Source organism: Urocampus carinirostris, chromosome 8 (assembly GCF_059441175.1).
Source record: "Urocampus carinirostris isolate Australia breed hairy pipefish chromosome 8, RoL_Ucar_1.0, whole genome shotgun sequence".
Lineage (NCBI taxonomy): Eukaryota > Metazoa > Chordata > Actinopteri > Syngnathiformes > Syngnathidae > Urocampus > Urocampus carinirostris.
Window position 1 is genome coordinate 14,590,265 of NC_142356.1, and position 27,685 is coordinate 14,617,949.

General features: G+C 38.9%; 1 protein-coding gene and 1 pseudogene across 1 annotated transcript; one reads left to right on the forward strand and one right to left on the reverse strand.

Annotated features, from left to right (window-relative positions):
* Positions 1 to 161: 161 nt before the first annotated feature.
* Positions 162 to 23,362, reverse strand: LOC148360782 (cell adhesion molecule 2-like). Its single transcript, XM_088341692.1, has 7 exons — positions 23,254 to 23,362; positions 15,538 to 15,604; positions 13,762 to 14,082; positions 10,353 to 10,658; positions 3,555 to 3,677; positions 1,095 to 1,133; positions 162 to 1,018 (listed from the first exon to the last, which is right to left on the reverse strand). The coding sequence occupies exons 2-7, from the start codon at positions 15,596 to 15,598 to the stop codon at positions 960 to 962; spliced, it is 909 nt and encodes a 302-aa protein (XP_088197818.1). The 5' UTR covers positions 15,599 to 15,604; positions 23,254 to 23,362; the 3' UTR covers positions 162 to 959.
* Positions 4,924 to 8,582, forward strand: LOC148360783 (acetyl-CoA carboxylase pseudogene; annotated as a pseudogene).
* Positions 23,363 to 27,685: the final 4,323 nt, after the last annotated feature.

A 27,685-nucleotide genomic window follows, 5' to 3' on the forward strand; every position in this document is an offset into this window, starting at 1 on the left:
TAAGGGGTTGGGAAACAATGGCTCGTGAGCCATATGTGGCTCTTTTCATATAAAGTACGTACGGCTCGGAGATAAAAATATACTCACGTAAATCTCGTCTATTGCATTCCGATACTGATAAGTGTGGAGTCGAATCTAGTGCACGCATAGCTAACAGCGCTAACAGAGCAAATAGTTTGGTCCATGATATAAAAAGCATACTCTCCAATTCAGTTTACAGTGAAGGTGTCGTACCAACGGACCCCATTTTTGCTATATGTCTTTAGGGAATCTTTTACATGGAAGTTCATTAACAATTTAGGTTCACTGTTGAGGAACTTTATGGTGAAATCCCACGGAAAAACTGTAAAAAGACAGAAACGCCAGCCAAGCACAGACCAATTTGATTGAGTTAGCGGTAAGAGTGGTTGGTGTTATGCAAACAACGCATTTCTCTCTGCCCAGCGACGTCAGTATCCTTGTTTGCAGTTTTTTGTGACATTTTTTTGCTGAATAACTCTGCTTGCACCTTGTTTTGAAACCAACTTAATGAAAAAAACAAAGGTGAAAATTGAGCCTTAAAGTAATTTTGGGAGGGAGACAAGTTTAAAGTGTTATGTTTGTTGGTATGGGACACAGACTCTGGCTCTTATGGATCTTTGGGTCAAAAAGGTTCCCGACCTCTGCTTTAGGTTGACCACTTTGGGTTTACAGTTTTAGGAGTAAAAACACTTGAACTGGTCCAAACGAAAGGTAGCAAAATAAAGTCCGACATGATACTATGTAAAAACAGAAGCTTTCTTAAACAGTCATGTTCCTGTTATCTTGATCCATCCTAGCTTAATTTACAATAGCTTGCGATCATTCAGTGATTTACTGGAAAAGATATCATAAAAACCCAAACTTTTGAAGACACTCCAAACTGTTGACTCGTAATTCCTGTTGGTAGGTCGAATTCGATGTGACAAATGAGTCGTCTCCTAGCATGTTTTAGTTTCCTGGCATTCAGGTTTCACCATGAGATGCTCCAGTTGACAACCTTTAGAGAAGAACGCAAGGAACCAGTGAAAATAAGCTAAACGTGTTTCGAAAGAGTCACATTTTAACAGACATACCTTGCTCTTGATCGATTCCATTTGGGGGATTCTGTTCTCCTAGAATGAAACAAAAACAAGCTGTTGAGAACTAACATTAAAAAAATAATAATAAAATAAAAAACTCAAACAAGGGGCCGCTTTGGGTTCAAAAGTTGGCCCAGGGGCCTGGACCAGTAGACCAATCCAATGTATTGCATATGCATTTATGAATAAATATACATGCAGACATCTATATAGTGTATTTCTTTTTGTATTTGTCCTTAAGTAAATTTGTGTCACTGAATTGAAAAAGAACCTTTTTAGAATTCAAGCAAATTAATATATTCGGTCCCTATTTTTAAACGCAAAATGTGACATTTAGTTTTGCATTATATTTGGAATATACCTGTAGTAATATCCTGTAGTTGTATTTGTGTGGTATTTTTTTGTAGTATTTGCGCGGTAGTTTGTTTGTAGTATTTCTGTTGAAGTATTACTGTAGTATTTATGCAGTAGTATTTCAGTAATAGTATTTTTCGTAGGATGTTTGTAGTATTTGCAGAGTAGTATTGCTGTAGTACTACTGTAGTATTTATGTAGTAGTATTTTTGTAGTAGTATTTTTGTAGTATTTGTGGAGTAGTATGTTTGTAGTATTTCTGTAGAAGTATTACTGTAGAAGTATTTCAGTAGCAGTATTTTTGTAGTATTTGTGGAGTAATATGTTTGTAGTATTTCTGTAGAAGTATTACTGTAGTATTTATGCAGTAGTATTTCAGTAATCAAGCTCCCACTTGTCTGCCCTAACTGTGAGCCGTCTAGTCATTGTTTGTTTTGTCTTCTTATTAAAAGTTATCTCTATGTGATTGTGTCCCCGTTTGTTTAGTTTTTTTTCAGTTTTCACCATCCTCACCAGTATATTTATTCACCTCGTTGTTTAGTCTATAATATAGATATAGATTGCACTTAATTTGCATAATATAATGGTGACCGAAATATAATAACAATAACAGAGCTAGTAGTGATAAGAATAAAGATAGTAATAACCAAACACCTGAATAATAGTCATGATAATGGTTGTAATAATACAAAAAAGCTTAATTGTTAGTTTGACCCATCTATTTAGAGTAAAGGTTTCTGCTCAGTAACATATACAGTAATAGTGGATAACAATAATAACATCAATAGCCACATGACAGTTATAATAATCATCATCATAGTACCCATCTAATAACTTTATAATGCTACTTATCACTAATATAATTATAATAATACATAATACAGCCCCTAACAATAACAATTAAGATATAATAGTGACGTTGATTATTATCTTAAACCATTACTTTGCTATACAATGGTTCTGTTCTCTAGATCCCATTCAGACCAAATTTTAATCCCCTCTGTACTTTGACAATAATGTTTTTTGTATTTGGATTTAAACAAGTGAATATTTGGACATTGTTTGAGATCATCTTAATTTTTTTGACTCCACGTACTGACACACACATACTTTTCCTGATGGTTCTCACTGGTTCAAACTTGAAATTACTAAATCCCCTCAAAAGGGAAATGTTAGGATTCGAATGGAATACAGGAACCACGAGTGTCCAAATTCAAACAATGCCATCATCGTATTGTATAAATTGTGTTATTGTTATCGGCACCGCTCCAGGCTTCAATATTTTCGTCGTTTGGGAAGTTAAAATTTAGTATTGGGACAACCTTCACAATAACCTCTACTTAACCCTGCCAATACTTAACTGAAGTTATTCTGGGCGGTTGCAATTTCACTGGCAATTTCCACTCTGGCAAAAAATATTTGAAGATAAAAGCATGCTTGAACTAGTATGGAATGAAATGAGGAGGAAAACTGCCTGTGATTACAGCACGAGTTAACCTGCTATCCTACATTTTGGTCATGTGACTTTCTCCATAAACTATGAATTAACATCACATTGGTATTACTATGTAGTCAAACACATTTAAATCGCCAAGTATGCATTTCTGGAATTTTTATGTGGATGGATGGGATCCGATATCAGGCATTGGTGCTGATACCAGACTTTTTTAAGGTATTGGTACTCTCAATGAAAGTCATTAACAATAGCACTGTGTGATTTCTTTGAAATGTAAACTGTAGTACAAATTAGATAGACATTATATTAACTATTTAACAAACAGGAACCCCAAAAGTAAGGAATGGTAAATAGATTTTAAATGAATGCATTGAGAAAAAAAATCAACTGTATTAAGAAAAAAAAATAGTCATTTTTGTAAACATAAAGGATTTTAACTACTAATGCTATTAGTATGTGGTATTGGTATCAATGACTACTACATGTTTAAGAAGTGGTCCAAAAAATGTTGTAAATGCTTATCAAACTGTGTGCCCTTTGCGCTAATTAGTAACAAAAAGAACTTCTCAGCTTGACCCCTGTTCTAGAACGTCTCCCTCATAAGAGATGAAACAGCACAAAGTAGTATACAGTACTGTACTAACTTCTAGAGCGTTTCTTCATTAGAACAAGATACAAGAGCAGTCCAACGATCAGTGATCCGATGACCACCGCCGGTGCTGCTACTCTGATGGCCACGTCCGAGCCGTTCGCTTTTGATTCTTGTCCTAGAAAGGTAAACAACATCGCAGATAAAACCGGCGGGAACATTCCTTTTGCACACCCAATAATATTTTTACTTTCTTTTTGGGTTTGGATTGTTAAACATTAAAAACATTTTTTTAAAGTCACAATTATTTGTACAGCCCTAATCACAAAATGTCTCTAAAGACTGCACAGGTTACAATTACACTATCCCCTCTTCTTAAACCAGACGTTGGAGAGGGCACTTTATTCACAGAAGTCACTATATTCAGGGAAAAATACAGCATGTATTGGTGTATAACCAAAAGTGAGCATTATACACAAGGTTTTTCGATTGCAAATCATTGAATGCAACAAGAATAGAACCCGGGTCATGGCAATGAGAGCATCAAATCGTTATCACTAGAACACCAGTACAGACGCTGCCCTACTAACGAACGTTCGTAAGTTGAATTTGTTCGTAAGTTGCTTCAGTGCTATATTTTGTATGGAATTTATGTTTAAGGCTTGTATAAGTAACCTGTATTGTTTGTACTAAAAAACAAACATGTCACAAAATAATATGCTCTATGAAGATAAATAAAGTTAAGTTTAACTTATGTTTGGAACATGGGCTTCAATAGTTTGGCGACTTCCTCCTCCGTGGTAAAAAGTGGGCGAAAAAAAGTGATCCAACCACTTTCTCGACCGCATCAAGCTTTCTTATTCCACTTTCATTTCAAAAGAAAAGGCTCGCCTCTTCTTTACACTTTACACCAACCATATTGAATGGATGCACAAGATATTAAACAATTAAGATGTCAAAGTACAGTATGTTTACACACAGACTAGGAAGAGGAAGCGGATTTCTTCTTCGGGTGGATGCTGGGTGAGCTCCCACAGCGCCACACGCCGGAAGCGGCAGAAAGAAGAACTACAGTACTGTCCTGTACTCAGGAAAAAGGTGCACACAATACAAATTCTAACTTACAGCAATGTCCAGATATTTTTTGACATTCCGAAAAAAAATGTAAGTATCTACCATTTTCTACCAAGTCAAATGTTCATAAGTAGGGGGAGCATCTGTAGTATGGATTATATTCTAAAAGGTATTGGACTTTATGTCATTATCACACTATTTTTAGTCATGGTACTAGAGACAAATGTTGGAATCCCGGCCATATGTATTCAACAGTGGTTGTCACTTATGATGCTGAGTTTGAGTTGAGAAATTGAGAAGAAGAATAAAACCTTCCCGCTTTTTAATGAAAAATTAAATTACATCGGTGGATGTTATACACAAATAACCACGGTAAGCTTTTTTTCATTCAATATATTCGACTGAACTTGCTTTTCAAGACATGGATACCTAAAAAAAAAACTCAGTTGAAGTTTTTTTGTTGTCATCTTGGTATAAAAATATTGTTTTATTTCAATATATTGTTTAAAAAGAAAAGAACAAAGACAATATCTTAAAACCAGGAAAATACAAAAGGAATAAAATGGCGTAAGAATCAGTTTTTCTGCAGTATAATTAGAAAACACTTGCTGAAACTGAGACATTCTTGTTCTTTAAAACAATCCAAATTATTGCTTTTTAAAATTTAAACAGACCATATAAAAACTTTTAAATTTGATATTTTTTCTTCATTTGTACAGGACCGTCACACAAAATTACAATATTGTGATAAAGTTCTTTATTTTGAGCAATCTAATAAATAATGCCATTTATTCGCAAATGATTACAAATCAACAGAAATATTAAGTCTTTTATTTATTTAAATATTGCTATTTCTAGCAAAAATCCAAATATCCCATCACAAAATATTACAATATCGTGAAAAAGTATATTAGGGTTGGATTAAAGCTAAGGAGAGTGCCCTGTAAAATATGATCATTTCCAGAAATGAATATAAAATCTGCCATTTTTTAATTGATTGGTTAAAACACAAATAAATCAAATAATTAAAATTTCAAAGGAAAACTGTGTCTAGTTGCAGGAGAAAACAGATCCTATCAAACCTGGACCAAAATAACTTTAAAGAAGTTATGTGCGAAGAAATAATCTGTGAGGAAATGTTACGATGCACCGAGGCGATAAAGCAAAACCAAAGAAGCAAAAATCAAAACAAGCTGCCCAGTTCTGATCATTTTGTTTAAGAACTAATCTTATTCTCAAGATCTTTTTAACATTGAAATACATGATGAACTTGTAAGTCTTTTTGATTCGATCAAAATGTGATAAAACTGTGATGAAAACATAAAAACAAATACCATGATAGGTTTTTGTTTCATTTTGCTTTGTTTTCCAATGTACCGCAAAAACTCCCTAGTTCTGACAAGACTAGTTCAAACTTGTCTATCAGTACTTCAAAGTTTTTTTTTCTGAGGAAATAAAATCAAGAATCTCTTGCTCTTCTGGAAACACACCTAGTTTTGGCTGCTCCCACTTTTGGAATGGATAAATAAATAAAAATGCGAATAAGGGCTGCGTGGCGCAAAACGTAAGCTCTATATTTCTACAGGTCCGTGCCAAGACAACCATACTGTGGATAACAGTGCCAGATTATAACATAGACTTTTTGAGTTGTCATGGGTGGTTGCCGCTGTAATTAACCAAACTGCGTTAGCTTGTTATCGTTCCTCGATGATTAAAGGACACTCCAGCGACCTGACGGCATTTTTGAGAGATAACTTCCACTGCTGTTCAATTCGGATGTATAAATTAAAACCTTGATTTGTGGTTGAAAACATTGGAATACCGTGAGTATGTTGTAAAGGGTTCCTGTAGCTTAGGGCAAGTTAAATTCAAGACTTTTTAAGACTTTCTTTGATGCCTTTATAAATCCAATTGGAGACCATGTTGACAAAAAAAAAAAACTCAAATATTTCTTGCATACAATACAACGTGCACGGACATTTTTTCGGGATGTCAAAAAATATACAGACATTGCTGTAAGTTAGATTTTTTCTACTGTGTGCACCTTTTTCCGAGTACAGGACAGTACTGTAGTGCTTCTTTCTGCCACTACTGCCATGTGGCGCTGTAAGAGGTCACCCAGCATCCACCCCGAAGAAGAAATCTGGCTTCTACTCCCGGGTTTGTGTGGAAAAATACAGTACTATGTGTACTGTATCTAGCGCGCTAAGAATGTTAACGTTTTATTGTTTAATATCTCATGCATCCATTAAGTGTAAAGAAGAGGCGAGCCGTTTCTTTTGAAATGAAAGTGGAATAAGAAAGCTTGATGCGGTTGAGAAAATGGTTGGATCGCTTTTTTTTCATCCACTTTCTACCACGGAGAAGGACCTCTTGAAGCCCACCTTCCAAAAGTAAGTTAAACTCAACTTTATTTATCTTTATAGAGCATGTTACTTTACTGACTGGAGCTGGAGCACTCAACAAGGTGCTAGGCAGAGAGGTCTATACATCAAATAACCAGCTCGGCGGAATCCAAATCATGCACAACAACGGGGTGACCCACTGCACGGTTTGCGATGACTTTGAGGGGGTCTTAATGCTCCTGCAATGGCTTTCTTATATGCCCAAGTGCAAATTGAACCCAGTGCCCATTCTGAGTGCAAAAGACCCCATAGACAGACGTGTGGATTTCGTTCCGACCAAGGCGCCTTACGACCCTCGTTGGATGTTGGCGGGTCGTGCTAGTCCGAGTCCAAAAGGCTCCTGGCAAAACGGCTTCTTCGATCACGGTTCTTTCATGGAGATAATGCAGCCGTGGGCTCAGAGTGTGGTGGTCGGCAGAGCTCGACTGGGCGGGATCCCTACCGGAGTGGTTGCTGTGGAAACGAGGTCAGTGGAGCTGTCAATCCCGGCCGATCCGGCTAATTTGGACTCTGAGGCCAAGATCATCCAACAGGCGGGGCAGGTCTGGTTCCCCGATTCGGCTTTCAAGACAGCCCAAGCCATCAAGGACCTGAATCGAGAGGGCCTGCCGCTCTTTGTGTTTGCCAACTGGAGGGGATTTTCTGGGGGAATGAAAGACATGTACGACCAGGTTTTAAAGTTTGGAGCCTTCATCGTGGACGGTCTCCGGGAATACAAGCAACCAGTCCTGGTCTACATTCCCCCTCAGGCCGAGCTGCGGGGCGGTTCTTGGGTAGTCATTGATCCCACCATCAACCCTCGGCACATGGAGATGTACGCCGACAAGGACAGCCGAGGTGGCGTGCTGGAGCCCGAGGGCACGGTGGAGATCAAGTTCAGGAGGAAAGACCAGGTCAAGACCATGCGAAGGATCGATCCCGTCTACATGAGCTTGGCCGAAAGACTGGGAACCCCGGAGTTGAGCGCTCCGGAGCGTAAAGAGCTGGAGACCAAGCTGAAAGAGCGAGAAGAGTTTCTGCTGCCCATCTACCACCAGGTTGCTGTTCAATTTGCCGACCTCCATGACACTCCGGGCCGCATGCAAGAGAAAGGCGTCATCACGGATATTCTGGAGTGGCAAACGTCCCGGCAGTTCTTTTACTGGCGTCTGCGGCGCCTTCTCCTGGAAGAGACGGTCAAGAGAAAGATTCAAGCGGCCAGCAGCGAACTGACGGACGGGCAAATCCAAGCCATGCTGAGACGCTGGTTTGTCGAGGCGGAAGGGGCGGTTAAGGCTTATCTGTGGGACAACAACGAGGAGGTGGTCGGATGGCTGGAGAGGCAACTGGCCGAAGACGAGGGCGCCAGATCCGTCATCGACGAGAACATCAAGTACGTCCAACGGGATCACATCCTCAAGCGCATCCGCAGTTTTGTCCAAGCCAACCCCGAAGTGGCCATGGATTCTATCGTGCACATGACCCAGCACATCTCACCCACGCAGAGAGCCGAGGTGGTGCGGATCCTGGCCACCATGGAGACCTCGGCCTCCAACTAAGTCCTCCAGGGCCGACATTTGAGGGAGGAGCCGACAAGAGGGTCGCCTCGGCAGCCAATGAGTCGTTGGCGAACCTGACTGCCCATATTGCACATCTGGTTAGCTACTCTTCTTGCACTATCGGCACTATGGTAAAATACTACACGTAGCCAAAATACAATACAACATTATTTATATCTGTACATTCAAGGAAACTGTGGGGGTCAGATGCATCGACATTTCGTTCTGTATACACGTGTACTAGAATGACAATAAAGTAGATCTGAATCTGAATCTGAATCTGAATCTGAATGAAATGTTTATTGCTTTAGTACAAAACAATACAGGTTACTTATACAAGTCTTAAACATACAAAATATAGCACTGAAGCAACTTACGAACAAATTCAACTTACGAACGTTTGTAAGTTGGGCAGCGTCTGTATTATTATTTTTCTTTTTACTTTATTTAATTTATACTTATTTTCTGATTGTTTTCTCTGTATTTCTGTCTGATCCCTTGATGAAACAGTCAAACACTGCAAAGTTGAAACTTTCATATCAATATTGTTTGTAAATGATCCAATGTTCAAAATGTAGTATATAAAAAATTCAACAAAGCTTTTCTTATAAAAAATGTTTTGGTGCCCTCTACCACAACAAAGTGGTGCTATAATTCCCAGCATCACAACGAAATGGTGTGCACTGTAATTTGCATTGATTTAACATTCTTGGTGGCTAATACATCCCGTGGTACAACTAATCGATGATCTAGTTAGTTGCCACCGCTTTTGATTATCGATTTTAATCAATTTTGTCGATTTGTTGTTGTAGCCCTAAATGTTACTTCATCTTTTTAGTTCAAACAATTAAAAATCTGTTCACATTTTTAAGGCTTTCAAAGTTTGAATTTAAGACAATTAAGGCCTTATTTTTAGAAAAATTAAATTAATGCCTTTTAAGACTTTTCAAGGATCCGTGGGAACCCTGGCTGTAATTATTCAATTAAGTACTGTTAAACTTTCCAATTAGCCAAGTATTATATGAATAATGTTGAAATGTAAAATAATTTGTCTTCTAAAAAGGGTGTCATGTCATGATTACCGTTGTGAATCACTTGTGCCTGCTCCTTTGGAGCCAACTGCCTCAGACTCTGATTGGCTCCCGATCAGTATTTGTACCCAGTTCTGTCTATCCCCTTTTGTCAGTCCGTCTGCGAACCCTAGTGTTTACTAGGCAAGCCTTTTTCAACCCTGACTCCCACCTGTCCTGTTTTTGCTCCCGTCTGTCTCAGGCTACGACCAGTTTTTCGATCCTGACTACGTCTGCTCTCCCGTCCTGACTTACGACCCGTTTTTGATCCCGACCACGTCTGTTCTCCCGTCCCGGCTTATGACCTGTTTCTGACCCCGACCACGTTTTTTGCTCTCCTGTTCCGGCTATATCACAATCCGAGTTTGAGAGCGACTTGCTTCCCGCGCCTAGCGAGGAACGGATCGTGGGCGCAGCCCTTCCTCTTTCCTTTAAAAAAACTAGTGAAAAACGTAACACAATTAGGTCCTGTTTCCGTTCTGGTCCTGACATGTCATACATCTTTCTAGACGTCTTGTATTTAGAGCGCATGCGTTGTGGAAAAGAGCAGCTCGCTGTTTTCATCTGTGCCGCAAGAAAACAAAAGAATAAGGCCAAAGTATTTGAAGCCGTAGTAATTAAAATGTCACAAAAATTAACCTGCACCTGTACCTGTACAGTTAGTATAGTGTAGTCGGGAATTTATTAGGTATTTTGCAACAAGTCTTTTTGCAGTGAGTGGATCAAATATGCAACCTGCTTCTCCTTTCAACCAAAATGGTCTTACCTGCAACCTGGGCTGTGTCGAGCAACGTCAAACTGGTCTCGCCGTCTTTGCCGCCGGTGGCATTGAACGCCACACAAGTGTACTGGGAGGGTTCCCTTTCAAGGGACAGATTCAACTCGCTGGACAGACGGAACAGCTTGTTACCCAGCTCTTCGGTTTTAGAATCTATATCGAGTTGCTTGGTTCCGACGAACCAGCCCAGTCGGCCTTTGGGGTAGCCGCCTTCCGTGTGGCACGTCAGGGTGACTTTTGAATCGGGTTTGACGTCTGTGGGAATGGTTTGGATGCTGGGTTTGTTGTATTTAGCTGCAAATGACAGTAGAAACTCATAAATATCATAAAATCTTAAAGTGGTACCTCTCTACACGAGCAGCGTTCAGAGTTTCTACAATTTTTTTACGGCCAAATTCAAGCACTTTTTAACGACTTTTAAATCCAATTTTCCAATATCTCCAGTACCATTAAAAGAAGAAATCCGATGTGAATCTTTTCTTTTGCAGAGCCACGCGTAAGATTTTTATTTTTGCATGTGCATTCATTAAGACATATGATTATTAGATCTTGGGTAAAGTTGTGGATCTGAACAATATACTTTGATGAAATCTATCCCCATGTAGGTGTTGGGTTGTAAAGTAGGCTGAAACGTATTTGCTCAAGGTGTGTATTTCTAATCAGTTGATGTTCCTTTTGGCTGTATCATAGTCTTCCTGTTTTTGTGTAAAGGTGTTGGTACTTTTCATTTGGGGTGGTCTTTTGTCTTTTGTCCCAACATACCAGTACTTTTCCATGTGTTGTGATTTCAATAAAACACAAAGGCAGAGGGGGGGGGGTGACCCAGAGTGATTGTGACCGGTGAGCCGAGAGCGAGTAAAGTGTCCGCTCCTCCCCCACTCCCCTCCCGCTGCAGCTGTTTAAAAACTAAAAAAGTCTTTGCCTGAATTTTCTTCTATCGTTAGCCAATTTATAGCTCCCCCACACGTCAGTGGTCTGCTACTTTGACGCCACAAGGGTAAAAATGAGTAATATGTAGCCCAGATTTTTAGTTGCAGGAAGTTCTTCCCATTACGATTAATGACTAAGGAACACTACCTTAATTTTTTGCAAAGTCCATAACGAAAATGTCCATCATTGATATGTAATACTTGCAATAATATACATTTTGTAGTGCCCTGTTTAGGTGTAGCATGCGCCTGTCCTCTAATGCGCAACCCGCCGAGGCGATGACGCTTTCTCTGACAATGCGATAAAAATGAATGCCAGCTGCCGTTAAAAACCAGGGAAGAAGAAATGTAACGGCGAAGCAAAGCCACCAGAGCAGTGTCTGCGTCTTTTTTAAGCGGACTAGTGGATAAACACGGCAAGAATTTTGAGCATTTACAAGCACTTCATTCAAAATTCAAGCACTTTTCAAGCCTTGAAAACACACCGTAGAATTCAAGCATTTTAAAGAATTTCAAGCTGACTTCTTAACATGAGATTTACAATTTTTGAGTTTTATTTTTGAAGAAAAACCTTGCTTGGGATACAATGGAAAATCCAGGTCACCAGCATTCACGTAGGCTACCAGTATCTTGTTCCAGAGTACGGGTGAAACCTACTAAAGGCCCAACATAATTATGCTGTAATTTAAGTATGTGTGTATATTCATTTGAAGTTACGGTCATTTTAATTTTAAGTGTACAGTAACTGCTTACGTATTATCAACAGTCTCTTAATCTCAGACCTGTCAACCTCAGCCAATGGCTCCCCGTATTAATGATCGCAATTCCCCTATTGAGCGATAATAACGCTTACAAGCACAACCCGACACATACTTACTCACAACAAGACATATTGTGCAGAATACCGCGACAATATTAGTAATAAACGATGACATTGCCGTCTGCTAACAGTGAACGAGACACTGCAGACTAGAGACGAAATGGACAAGACGAGATCGGTCTTTTTCTGAAATGTTTTTCCCGTATAGAAATTTTAACACGGCACACGCAATTTTAAATCATCAAAAAACATGTAAGATTCGGGGAAAACATAAGTTGACAGGTCTGAAGTGATCTATGTCACTCCATCTTGCAAATGCCCCCTTCCACTGTAACACGCGCAACACTTTCGTTGGTAAGTGCTCATAACAAACTAGTAATTTATTTTCTTAATATCATTTATGTTATTACATTATTTTCTAAGTTGATTACTATTTAAATGTGGCTTTAGTTATCAGTTATAGCTACTTAGAGTTCACTTAAAAATGATAAATATGGTGAAATGACATCTGAGCCCTTTAGTGTTACCTGTGGCGTTCCGCAGGGTTCAGTACTTGGCCCTTTTCATTTCAACATTTACATGCTTCCATTAGGTGATATAATTTGAAAGTATAATATCAGTTTCCATTGCTACGCAGATGACACTCAACTATATCTTCCGATGGAGGAATCTGCCACACTAAACTGTGGAAATTTGGAGGCCTTCATTCTGAAAACGCTGGTCTACTACTGATCCCAAGAGCCAAGAAGAGATCTGCAGGTTCAAGAGCGTGCTCCATTCGGGCCCCGGTGCAGTGGACTGCTCTCCCCCCTGAGATTCTATCTGCAACCTCAGTGGAAATGTTTACATCTAAACTTAAAACACACTTCTACTCTATAGCATATGAATAACCTATATTTTATGTTGATAATATGTGTATTATTTGCTCTCATGTAGGTTTTAGATGAGGGGATGGTGTCATAACATTATTTTCCACCAATAGTAGTCCTGCTACTCCACCTGTCAACAATATTCCTGTGGTATGGAATTCGGGCCGCATCTGCCGTCATGTAAGGCACAAGACCAGGGACCAGCAGTATAATCCTGTGGAGGTTACCACTAAGGTTGCCATTAAGGTTCAAAACTCGAGAAAGGTTTCAGCTCAGTCCACAGTGCTGAAGCTTGGCCTTCTGAATATTAGATCACTAGCCTCCAAAGCTTTACTTGTCAATGACCTTATTAATGAACACAATCTTAACCTTATTGGCCTTTGTGAGACCTGGTTAATACCAAATGAGTTTGTAGTGTTAAATGAGGCTACTCCCCCTAACTTTGTGAGTTCGCACTTGGCACGACCACGCATAAAAGGTGGAGGTGTTTCTCTTATATCGGAAGGCAAGTTGAAATTTACTCCTGGTACCCCTACTGTTTTTAAAACGTTTGAAGCACTTGTTATGAGGTCCTTATTGTCAACACCAATTTATTTAGTTGTTGTGTATCGCCCACCTGGACCATACTCAAATTATTTGGATGAATTTTCGGAACTGTTAACAGACTTAGTAACTTATGCGGATAATGTTGAAATTATTGGTGATTTTAATGTTCACATAAACTCGTGAGAAGAGGTACCACAGCATGCATGAAGAAAACTTTCGGTGGAAATAATTACCTGTGACGAGGAGTTTGGACGTTTTGTTATCAAAGCCCAAGCTCGTCACCACCATGCACGAGTATTGGCCTTGGTCGGTTACGTCGGTATCGGCGATACGCAAGGACACGTTCAAGGACGCCGGGTCAGGAAGCGAGTAGCGGGGTGACGACTGCAATTGGTTTTCGTTGAACGTTAGCACCGGCAAGCCGTTTTTTTTCCAAACAACCGTCTCAACGATGACGTTGTCGTCTTTATTGGGCGGTTTGATGACGCATTCCACCACAGACGGTTGACCGTATTGGCCCATGCTCACCTTTTTACAATCCAACTCACTGAAATCTGTGGGAAATAGAAGATTCACTTTGTAGAACTCATATGGAGGCCCAAGAGTGCCTAAATACAGTTAAGTAAAACGACCGTTTTGCTAAAGAACTGGCAATAACATGGCAATTCGGTTTCAAGATAGGATGTTATGATGAAATATGTACCCAAAGAAGATTACCAACTTCGGACCATTTTTTATTTTTTTTAATTTGTTTTTTTTAATTTGTCAGGTTTTATTGGGAATAAGGGAAAGAATTGCAAACACGATCCAGTGATCGCTGGTCACGGGGAGCAGGTCGCTCTGAATGTGGAAGTGGGACTTCTGTGGCGAGCGATGGCGGTGTCGGGAACGAAAAAAACGGGACAGTAGCAATGGCAAGCGAAGCCGCCAGAGCACGAGTGTAGCCGTCATTTTTAAGCAGACTTGTTTTAATTTTAATGTGTGTTGTATTGAGTCAGACTGCGGAGAAATACGGCAACAATTTCAAGCATTTACATGCACTTTACTCAAAATTCAAGCAATTATTTTTGTAAACATAATAAATTTCAAGAATTTTTAAGAATTTCCAGCACCTGCACAAACCATGATCACACTGGAACCGAATTAATGTACAGATTTGCACATTGGTGGTTCGCGCCCCGGCCGAGTCATTCCTAAGACTTAAAAAGTGGTCGGCGGCGCCCTCTGTTGGCTGCGGCTGCATCGGCTCGCTACAACGGGTCAGGTGCAATCGACATTTCGTTCTGTGTACATTGTTACACAGAATGACAATACAAGGAAATCTCATCTCATCTCATCTCATTAGCCGTACCGCTTATCCTCAGTAGGGTCGCGGGGGGCTGGAGCCCATCCCAGCAATCATCGGGCAGTGGGCAGGGGACACCCTGAACTGGTTGCCAGCCAATCGCAGGGCACACAGGGACAGACAACGCATTCGCTCATTCACACCTAGGGACAATTTGGACCGGCCAATTCACCTGAAATGCATGTCTTTGGAATGTGGGAGGAAACCGGAGTGCCCGGAGGAAACCCACGCAAGCACGGGGAGAACATACAAACTCCGCACAGAAAGTCTGGAGCTGGATTTGAACCCACGACAGGTTCCCATGACATGAACTGTGCCGCACAAGCGCTAACCACTGCGCCGCCGTGCTGCCCTACAAGGAAATTATTATTATTATTATTATTATTAGCTCAGAAGGTAGAAGGCTCGTCTTGGGATCAAGAGGTCGCAGGTTCGATTCCCGGCTCGTCCATGTTATATGTCGAAGTGTCCTTGGGCTGAAACCCTAAAGCAGGTAGGCGCCTTGCATGGCTGACTCCCGATTGGTGTGTGTGAGTGTGTGTGTGAATGGCTAAGTGTGAAGAACATTGTAAAGCGCTTTAGGAGGTCTTCATTGACTTGACAAGCGCTATATAAATGCAGACCACTTACCATTTCCGATAAAAAGTGCTTTTGGAAAACTTACCAAGCGAATGGTTTAGCACAAAAGCTCCCATCAGCAGCAGCCATGACACAATACAAGCCATCGTCACCTGAAATTACACATTCAAAAAACTGTCAATTGATCTGATTGGGAGAATTGTATAATCAATTATAATGAGTCAGCCCATTTCTGCAATATCATGATGAAAATGGACGCCTTTGATGAAATGTCAAATATTCTTAATCCAGTTTATTGACAAACTCACCAGAAACATAAGATTTGAATTAAGTCTAGGGAATAAAGCTAATGTATTTGATTAATTTTCCTTTTTTTAAACGTAGTGCTTAAAGATTTGATGAATTGTGAACTTGGGGAAGGGAATTAAAAGTTTAATTTTATATCAATAAAAGCTTTCGCAAAAAAAGGCAGAATGCTGGATTGTATGGTTTAGAACAGTGTTTTCCAACCAATGTGACGCGACACACTAGCGTGCCGTGAGAACTGGTCTAGTGTGCCTCAGGAAATTGTCCAATTTTATTTTGGCAATTAAAAAAGACGCCCTACTTTTTTTTTTCCAGTGATCAACAAAGTAACTAACTCTCATCCATATCAGTATGTGGGAAACACATTCAATGGTAATGGTAAATGATCTGCATTTATATAGCGCTTTTCAAGTCACTGGAGACTTCCCAAAGCGCTTTACAATGCGCTTCACACTTAGCCATTCAAACACACACTCACACACCGATAGCGGCGTTAGCCATGCAAGGCTCCTAATGCTTATTAGGGGGTTGGGGGTTCAGTGTCTTGCAGAAGGGTACTTCAACATTTACCGTATTTTCCGCACTATAAGGCGCACCTAAAAGCCTTTTTTTTTTTAAAAAGCTGACCATGAGCCTTATAATACAGTGCGCCTTATATATGGATCAATATTAAGTCGCAAAGTCTTGCAACTAAGGCAAGCAGCTGCCGACTAGATTTCCCCCCGAAGGCTAAGTAGTCCACGGTGTATGCTGGGATTTATATACCGGCGTTTCATTTCCTAACCAATGTGTCAATCATCATTTGAATCAGTCGCTATTGGCTAAAGTTATTCGGAGGTAAAGGGGGCGGATCCTTTTTATCATTTACAGGCTCGCATAGGCTAAAGGGGCGAAACAAAGCCTGCAATTGGCCGAAAAAGATGAATGGGAAAAGCAGGTTTGGTTGTCTACGGCATAAAGAAAACATGTTTTACCATTCTGTATTTGTAAATATTTTACTCTCCTGGATTTACTACACTCACGGATATAAGAGGACCATGGTTGCACATTATTATTCAACGCAACGACTTCGGTGAGCTACTCCGGCTATATATTTTCCCAGTATCTTGTTTCAGAGTGATATCGATGTTTCTGTGATGGGTCTTTTTTTAAATTAAACTCAATCCCAAGTGTTTATTGTCATATACCCAGTAAAGTTGTGAGCGAAAAAAAAAATAGAAGCTAAGGAATGGTTGGCATTTCTTGAATCCCAAGACTTTAACCTTCCGAATGATATTTGGAACCATGCATTTGAGTGACATCGTACGGACACCGCATCCGCACGTGTCTACGACACGTATTTGCTTCTTTGTAAGCTTTCGGAATGTTAAAGGGGTAATAAGTTTGACTCAACTATCTGACTGTTTTGTCCACGCTCCCATTGTAGCGCCTTATAATCCGGTGCGCCTTATGTATGGAAGATATAGGACCAAAAACAATTTTTTGGGGGTGCGCCCTATAATCCGTGCGCCCTATAGTGCGGAAAATACGGTAACTCAGAGGAGCCGGGAATTAAACCTTTATATTTTCTCTTCTTATATACTAATTATCTATTCGGGAGGTACGAAAGAGACCAATATTCAAAATTGTTTTCTAATGAAGCTGTTTAAGATTGCCCCGCAAAAAATAAAGATTCTTGCTCATATGTTCAATTATTATTTTGTTATTTTACGTTTTTATAAAAAAAACTGACAACTATTTATGCTCTCTCTGTGTATTTCAGATTTTTCTGGGGAAAAAAACGAAATTATATTATAGTAAAACTAGAAAAACAGGTTAAATAATGTAATAAAATCTCACATTACAGCAAAATGATTCATTACAATGATTACCGTGTATTATTTCCTGAGGCACAGTGACCACAAACTATAAGAAAACCTTTAAAATGTGACTTTAAATTTTAAAAATAAAATGGAAATTGAATATTTTTTAAACATTTCAACTGTCGCCGCGCCTCGATAATTTTGAATGTCAAAAGTGTGCCTTGGCTCAGAAACTGGTTTAGAAAGCGTATTTACGGTAAATACTAAACACTTGATTGATGTATGAATAGCAATATTTTGCAAAAGCTATAACAGGGTTCATACAGCTAAAGGCAAGTTAAATCTTGAATGCCTTTTGAAATAAAATGTAAAAGCAAGTCGACAAAAACAAAAACATAATTGAAACACACACACTCCAAAAAAACACAAAAACGTCTTGCACACAATACATCGTTCCCCGTTCACATTATCTGGCACAGCTTTTAGCCATGGCGAAAAAAGTTTGTCGGACAGCCGTTTCTTATTAAATCTACACTTTTCCATGGTCCAAAGTAAACTTCTCCGTCTGTAGTTGCTATGTGTATTGTGAGTCTGCTCTGAAATGCCCAACTGAAACCACATCACCGTTTTGATAGTTAATTAATGTGTTTAAACCATGTTGCCCGGGAAGTAAATCGGTGAATTATTAAAAAAGACAATTGATTAATGTAACTAAATTCTTTTAGTTCAAAGAAATATAAATTATGTTATTGTTTTAGATGTCTAGATAGATAGATAGATAGATAGATAGATAGATAGATAGATAGATAGATAGATAGATAGATAGATAGATAGATAGATAGATAGATAGATAGATAGATAGATAGATAGATAGATAGATAGATAGATAGATAGATAGATAGATAGATAGATAGATAGATAGATAGATAGATAGATAGATAGATAGATAGATAGATAGATAGATAGATAGATAGATAGATAGATAGATAGATAGATAGATAGATAGATAGATAGATAGATAGATAGATAGATAGATAGATAGACTGTATTTTCTGGCCTACAAGGCATACCTGTCTAGATAGATGTTTAGATAGATATATGTCTAGATGTCTAGATAGATAGATGTCTAGATAGATAGTTGATGTCTAGATAGATAGATAGATGTCTAGATGTCTAGATAGATAGATGTCTAGATAGATAGATGTCTAGATGTCTAGATAGTGTCTAGATGTCTAGATAGATAGATAGATGTCTAGATAGATGTCTAGATAGATGTATAGATAGATAGATAGATGTCTAGATAGATAGATGTCTAGATGTCTAGATAGATAGATGTCTAGATAGATAGATGTCTAGATGTCTAGATAGTGTCTAGATGTCTAGATAGATAGATAGATGTCTAGATAGATAGATGTCTAGATAGATGTCTAGATGTCTAGATGTCTAGATGTCTAGATGTCTAGATGTCTAGATGTCTAGATAGATAGATAGATAGATAGATAGATAGATAGATAGATAGATAGATAGATAGATAGATAGATAGATAGATAGATAGATAGATAGATAGATAGATAGATAGATAGATGGATAGATAGATAGATAGATAGATAGATAGATAGATAGATAGATAGATAGATAGATAGATAGATAGATAGATAGATAGATAGATAGATAGATAGATAGATAGATAGATAGATAGATAGATAGATAGATAGATAGACTGTATTTTCTGGCCTACAAGGCATACCTGTCTAGATAGATGTTTAGATAGATATATGTCTAGATGTCTAGATAGATAGATGTCTAGATAGATAGTTGATGTCTAGATAGATAGATAGATGTCTAGATGTCTAGATGTCTAGATGTCTAGATAGATAGATGTCTAGATGTCTAGATAGTGTCTAGATGTCTAGATAGATAGATAGATGTCTAGATAGATGTCTAGATAGATGTATAGATAGATAGATAGATGTCTAGATAGATAGATGTCTAGATGTCTAGATAGATAGATGTCTAGATAGATAGATGTCTAGATGTCTAGATAGTGTCTAGATGTCTAGATAGATAGATAGATGTCTAGATAGATAGATGTCTAGATAGATGTCTAGATGTCTAGATGTCTAGATGTCTAGATAGATAGATAGATAGATAGATAGATAGATAGATAGATAGATAGATAGATAGATAGATAGATAGATAGATAGATAGATAGATAGATAGACTGTATTTTCTGGCCTACAAGGCATACCTAAAAGCACACAAATCAAGAATTCAAAAGGTGCGCCGTATAATCCAGTGCATATTTCAGACCATAAAATAGATAAATAAATTTGGAAATGTGCAAATACATGAATGTACTGCTACAAAAGGAATCAACTCGTTTTAGTGGTCTATGTATGATCTGAAAACGGTGGTCTACTAGTGATCCTAAGAGCCAAGAAGAGATTCGCAGGTTTGAGAGCATTCTCCATTCGGGCCCCGGTGCTGTGGAATGCTCTTACCCCGAGATCCGATCTGCAACCTCAGTGGAAATGTTTAAATCTAAGCTTAAAACACACTTCTATTCTATAGCATATGAATAACCTATATTTTATGTTGATAATATGTGTATTATTTTCCCTCATGTAGGTTTTAGATGAGGAGATGGTGTCATAATAGTCTGTAGTTTGCAATAGTCTTTGATTTGTGCAGCCATTTGAGACTCTTTGTGATTAAGGGCGTCACAAATAAACATGACTTGACATGTGTTTTTTTTTTTTTAATCTTCTGACTTCTTTCCGCCTGAGCTCTTACAGTCATTTCAATTACTTCGGCGCGCCTTGTTTAAGAATATGTTTGCAAATGTCTACTTTTCAAAGTGCCCCTTATGGTGCGGGGATACGATATATTTTCATTTTTCTTCAAATATTAAGGAACACTTGGTCCAGTCCTAGTTTGAATGTTGAACTCAAAGCACAACAGCAAGGACACCGTTTGTACTAGTTTTCCTTTGGCTTCGCTTTTCCCGCCAAGTTCCAAAGATCTGAGGTGCTTATGCAATCTGATAACATCTCTGTTTTCACTTTCCCTTTCGGCAGTACGTCCCATTGTATTTGCTTGCTCAGTGAGAAAACGGTTCTGCGGCAAGGCTCAGGGAAATGAGGCCATTTACAAGAAGTGAAAAGGATCGACATGAATTTGGTGAAATACTAAGAATTGGTTATGTACATCATCTTAAGTCTCATCTCATCTCATCTCAACTCATTAGCTACACCGCTTATCCTCAGTAGGGTCGCGGGGGTGCTGGAGCCCATCCCAGAAATCATCGGGCAGTGGGCAGGGGACACCCTGAACTGGTTGCCAGCCAATCGCAGGGCACACGGGGACAGACAACTCACTCGCTCTTTCACACCTAGGGACAATTTGGACCGGCCAATTAACCTGAAATGCATGTTTTTGGAACGTGGGAGGAAACCGGAGTGCCCGGAGGAAACCCACGCAAGCACGGGGAGAACATACAAACTCCGCACAGGAAGTCTGGAGCTGGATTTGAACCCACGCAGGAGGTTCCCATGACTTGAACTGTGCCGCACATGGGAATAACATATTTTAGTTCTATTAAAAATGATAAATACGGTAAAAACTGACATTGGCATTAGGTGAGGAATATTATAATCAAGGCAATAAATGATGAAAAATCATCAATTTATTAGATTTTTCTCACTCGTTTTTGTAAGGAAAATCAATTGAAGATGACTGGGGATATACATAACATAGCAGTTTAGCTTAATTGTATAACAGACAGAGCTGTGCCCCTGCACAACAGTATTAGATAGATAGATAGATAGATAGATAGATAGATAGATACTTTATTCATCCCCGTAGGGAAATTCACACTTCCAGCAGTCTACCCCGTTGTTTATTAACAGATTAACATGATGCCCTAGGGTGCTTGTAGCGGAGCGGATGACGTCACGCCAGTCCAAAGGTAAGACATATCTTTTGGTGCTCCACAAAATAAGTTAATTTTAAACATTATAACCCCAGCTGACAAATCTCTCACCATGCATAGTAATGTGATTGATATTGTCAAGCTGTTTAGGTTTATTTTTTGTTCTGCAACCTCTGTTTTACTAAATATTAATTCCCCTTGTAGAGATCAAAGAGATCAAACCCAGCAGAAAAAGCTAATGTTGTGACTCATCCATTTGCAGGTAAATTGTACCCATTTTTATACTCATTATTGTTTTTATTCCTATTTTTTCATATACATTAAAAAAGGATGATGTTGGTTAAAATTCAGAGTAAAGAAAAACATGTTGAATTCATTGTAAACGTTAAAAATCCACTATACGATCTCTTGTTAAAAGTATCTTGTTAAAATGCAAAGATTTATAAATGTATTGTGATATTCTAAAATGTATTTTCTGTAAAGTGAAAAGACAGCTCTTTGATATGCTTTGTTGTCAGTTTAACCAGAGTACTACAAATAGATCAATTACCCCATACACATTGTTTTTTTTTAAATTTTCCAACAAATCCCATTTCCATAATGATCCATATTGTTAGAATATGATATGGTGAAATTGTGAATGTGTTTAATTGCTGTTAAAAGTGTCAATAAAATTGTTCAAACCTGAAGAGAGTAAATTCTTGAAAATTAATTTATCTTGAATACATATTACTGTGTCCTATGAGCACCTAGAGCAGAAAAGCCCTGGAAATCTCTGAACCTCAAATAGCCCCTGGATAATCATATAGTATTTCCAAAGGGTTTTTTTTGGAGTTACTGCAAAAACACTCAATACTCAAGAATTAGCTTTGTCTATTTTTTAACACAATTTTGGGTTATTTTTGAATAGGCCTTAAAGCGAATGTGTGTTTCGAGTAAAAAGTACATTATTATTATTAAAACTTGGTTGAAATGTCAAATGCAACCAGGGTTGGGTAGGGTTACTTTAACTGGATTACTTTCAATTACTTTTTGGTTACTCCAATACCAAATATACTGATAAAAAACAAAAGAAACAAAATATGAATAAAATGACTAAATTCTGTGCAAGCTTGGGGAGTAACGGAATTCATGGAACGGCAAAAATGATGATGGCAAGCTGTTTGGATTTATTTTCATTTTGTTCCTGTCGCATTTTATGTTAGTTTTGCCGGAGATCAAAGAGATCAAAGCCAGGAGAGAAAACCTACCACGTGTTGTGAGTCATCATTTAATTCATATTTAGTTTATTTTGTCTTTTTTTTAGCATATTTGGTATTGGAGTCATCCAAAAGTAATTGAAAGTAATCCAGTTAAAGTAACCCTACCCAACCCTGAATGCAACACACATATGTCAGTATTCTCATATCCAACTGACAGAATGTCTTAGTTGTTGACTTAAGTTCTAATAATTATAACCTGGTATAACAACATAGTAATAACATAAGTATTTATTTTTTTTTAGAAATATGACAGCCCTTCACCCAATGAGTAACAAAAACTAGCTTTCAGCTTCGGCAAAGTTGGTGACCCCCGGTGTACGCCGCCGTTGCAGGCAAAGCACCACACTGCCCCTTTAAAGCGCGAGATTCGTAGCGAAAGTGCTGCGATTGAGCGCAGTGAATGTTTACTTTGCTCGGGAACATGTGATTACAGCAGGATTACACGCTACGGTTTGCACACTTAAACTGTAAACTGACATTAAATAAACATGTCGACTCACCTAAAGCGTGTCTTTTAGTGTTGGTCGGAGTTCGTCAAAGTGCATGAAAAGGGAAGACGACGACGCTCGACTTCTTAGCTCTGCAGCGGCGCCACAGACTAAATTGTCCTGGGGGGGTTTGAACAAAATGCCTGAAAAAAGGAAAGAAAAAGAATGTGAAGACCGCCCTCTCCTCGCTCTTTACTTTCACTTTCGATCTAATGCTCCACTTTTTAATGCTATATGGTTGAACGTTGGGGTGTTATTCGTGTCCTTTTCCTGAAAGTCAATGATTCACTTGGAAAAAATATCAGAAATCCTTATTCTACAAGCCATTACTCAGTAAATCGAAATAATCGATTACAAATACGTAACAAAGTCATTGGCTCATTAAGAATAAAACGTAATGTTATAATATTTTAGTAATCCCTCGGTAATCGCAGTTAATGGGGACCAAAACCACCCACGAAAAGTGAAAATCCGCGAAGTAACTACGCCCCTTCAAAAATGCTTAAATTTTTTTTTAGTTTTCTTTTAATTCCTATATTTTATTATTATTATTTTTTAGACCCGGTTAATGGGGACCAAAACCACCCACGAAAAGTGAAAAGTAGTGACGCCCCTTCAAAAATGCTTAAAAAAAAAAAAAATATATATATATATATATATATATATATATATAGATATATATATATATATATATATTTTTTTTTTTTTTTTTTTTAATTATTTTAATTTATTATTATTTATCAGACCCGCGAAGCTATGAATCCGCAAACGTGGAACCACGAAGTAGCGGTCGAAATTGTCTTTTTAACCCTGCGGTTGTCTCATCTCATCTCATCTCATTAGCTGCACTGCTTATCCTCAGTAGGGTCGCGGGGGTGCTGGAGCCCATCCCAGCAATCATCGGGCAGTGGGCAGGGGACACCCTGAACTGGTAGCCAGCCAATCGCAGGGCACACTGGGACAGACAACTCGCTCGCTCATTCACACCTAGGGACAATTTGGACCGGCCAATCCAGCTGAAATGCATGTCTTTGGAATGTGGGAGGAAACCGAAGTGCCCGGAGAAAACCCACGCAAGCACGGGGAGAACATACAAACTCCGCACAGGATGTCCGGCAGGAGGTTCCCAAGACCTTAGAACTGTGCCGCACACGCGCTAACCACTGCCCCGCCGTGCTGCCGCTCTGCGGTTGTCGTCAGGTCAAAATGACTCGCCACTGTGTTGCTTAAAAACCCCAGATAAAAATCCCCTTAATTTCCAGGTGTCAAACAGGCAGCCCGCGGGCAAGATCAGGCCCGCCAAGGGATTGAATCCAGCCCGCTAGACAACACTCCGAGAAGCGCAAGAGAAAAACAAGCTGCAGGTTGAAATATGTCAACTTGATGTTGCCAAAGCCAGGTGCCTCTCACAAAGGCATTGTACTTGTATGTATTTCTCTCTCTCCCTCTTTTCCACCCCTTTTCTCCCACTCTCTGTCTCTTTCACTCTCTGTCTCTCTTTTTCCCTTCCTTTGTTGCTCTTTGTCTCTTTCTCTCTCTGTGTCTTTTAACCTCTTTTGCTCAGACTTCCTTTTTTTTACTTTGCTCTCTTTTCTCTTTCTCTCTTCATACCCTTTGCGCTTTCTTTTCTCTTTCTCTCCTTCTGTCTGTCTTTCTCTTTGGATTTCTTTCTTCCTCTCCCTTTCTTTTCCCCCTCTCTCACGACTTTTTACCTTTTGTTTCTCACGCTCATTCCCTCTCTCTCTTTTTCTTTCTTTGTCCTGCCCTTTCTCCTTTTCCCTCCCTCTTTCTTTTAATCTACTAGTCCGGCTCCCGACAGAATGTTTGTTCTATCGTGTGGCCCCCGAGTTAAAATGAGTTTGACACCCCTGCCTTAATTATATTTTATATCACTTTAAAGGACTTTTCCTAGATAGGTCCAAAAGATGTATAACAACATTTTTAATAATATTTTTACAAATATGGCCCTGAAGATGCAGTGTGTAACTACAGTACTAGATTTCTGTTTGGTGTTGTGAAACATAAAACGAGTGCTAAAAAGCGCAAAGAAGAATACATACTAAAGAGACTCAAAGTCAACGAAACCTGACATTATTCCCCTTGATTTTTTTGCTTTGCCTTTTGTGGAGAAATAAAGGAAAGAACAGAAAAAATAATAAAAGGGGAAAAAAAGGAAGATGAGGAAAAAAATGAAACAAAAAGGGGGAAAGAAAGGAAAATGTAAAAAAGAAACAGGGGAAAAAAGAAAAGGAAAAAACTAAAACAAAAGAAGTAAAAATGAAAAGGAGAAAAGCTAAAAAAAAGAAAAACAATAACAAAATAATACTTAAATCAAGCAAAAAAAGTATCTTACATTGAAAAACACGTTTCTTTAACTTGATTCGATTTTTGTCTTTTTTAAATGTTAAAATGCAAAAAGAGGAAAAACCTACTTTTTGACAGTAGACTCAGGAGAGGATGGCAACAATCATGTCAGCATGCTCTCCGTGAAGTGATTCCAAATAAATGCTCATTTTTCAACCACCAAGTATTTAAAAGAATACATTCTTACATAATAGTTCATATTTTTTGCTTATTATTCAACTCAATATTGTTTTTTTTTTTTCAAATGAAGTTCTTTTTCTACCACCAGTTGATGTTGAATAATAATAATAATAATAATTTCCTTGTATTGTCATTCTGTGTAACAATGTACACAGAACGAAATGTCGATTGCACCTGACCCGTTGTAGCGAGCCGATGCAGCCGCAGCCAACAGAGGGCGCCGCCGACCACTTTTTAAGTCTTAGGAATGACTCGGCCGGGGCGCGAACCACCGACCTCCCAGTCTCAAAGCGGGCGCCTTACCATCTAGGCTACTGAGCTGGTAATACACAGTCCCTTCAAAAAGGAGACACCAAGAGCGTTTAAATTGTCATATATATATATATATATATATATATATATATATATATATATATATATATATATATATACAGGGAGTGCAGAATTATTAGGCAAATGAGTATTTTGACCACATCATCCTCTTTATGCATGTTGTCTTACTCCAAGCTGTATAGGCTCGAAAGCCTACTACCAATTAAGCATATCAGGTGATGTGCATCTCTGTAATGAGAAGGGGTGTGGTCTAATGACATCAACACCCTATATCAGGTGTGCATAATTATTAGGCAACTTCCTTTCCTTTGGCAAAATGGGTCAGAAGAGGGACTTGACAGGCTCTGAAAAGTCAAAAATAGTGAGGTATCTTGCAGAGGGATGCAGCACTCTTAAAATTGCCAAGCGTGATCATCGAACAATCAAGCGTTACATTCAAAATAGTCAACAGGGTCGCAAGAAGCGTGTAGAAAAACCAAGGCGCAAAATAACTGCCCGTGAACTGAGAAAAGTCAAGCGTACAGCTGCCAAGATGCCACTTGCCACCAGTTTTGCCATATTTCAGAGCTGCAACATCACTGGAGTGCCCAAAAGCACAAGGTGTGCAATACTCAGAGACATGGCCAAGGTAAGAAAGGCTGAAAAACGACCACCACTGAACAAGACACACAAGCTGAAACGTCAAGACTGGGCCAAGAAAAATCTCAAGACGGATTTTTCTAAGGTTTTATGGACTGATGAAATGAGAGTGAGTCTTGATGGGCCAGATGGATGGGCCCGTGGCTGGATCGGTAAAGGGCAGAGAGCTCCAGTCCGCCTCAGACGCCAGCAAGGTGGAGGTGGGGTACTGGTATGGGCTGGTATCATCAAAGATGAGCTTGTGGGGCCTTTTCGGGTTGAGGATGGACTCAAGCTCAACTCCCAGTCCTACTGCCAGTTTCTGGAAGACACCTTCTTCAAGCAGTGGTACAGGAAGAAGTCCGCATCCTTCAAGAAAAACATGATTTTCATGCAGGACAACGCTCCATCACACGCATCCAAGTACTCCACAGCGTGGCTGGCAAGAAAGGGTCTAAAAGAAGAAAAACTAATGACATGGCCTCCTTGTTCACCTGATCTGAACCCCATAGAGAACCTGTGGTCCCTCATCAAATGTGAGATTTACAAGGAGGGAAAACAGTACACCTCTCTGAACAGTGTCTGGGAGGCTGTGGTTGCTGCTGCACGCAATGTTGATTGTGAACAGATCAAAGCACTGACAGAATCCATGGATGGCAGGCTTTTGAGTGTCCTTGCAAAGAAAGGTGGCTATATTGGTCACTGATTTGTTTTTGTTTTGTTTTTGAATGTCAGAAATGTATATTTGTGAATGTTGAGCTGTTATATTGGTTTCCCTGATGAAAATAAATAATTGAAATGGGTATACATTTGTTTTTTGTTAAGTTGCCTAATAATTATGCACAGTAATAGTCACCTGCACACACAGATATCCTCCTAAAATAGCTAAAACTAAAAAAGCCCCACTCCAACTTCCAAAATATTCAGCTTTGATATTAATGAGACTTTT

Bases quoted from the DNA above. Each gene is read 5' to 3' on its own strand.
- LOC148360782 (XM_088341692.1), bottom strand. From the start codon at position 15,598: ATGGCTTGTATTGTGTCATGGCTGCTGCTGATGGGAGCTTTTGTGCTA. The intron at 1,134-3,554 runs GTTAGTACAGTA...GTTTCATTCTAG, and splicing joins AATGAAGAAACGCTCTAGAA to GAGAACAGAATCCCCCAAAT. The intron at 1,019-1,094 runs GTATGTCTGTTA...TCTTCTCTAAAG, and splicing joins TGGAATCGATCAAGAGCAAG to GTTGTCAACTGGAGCATCTC.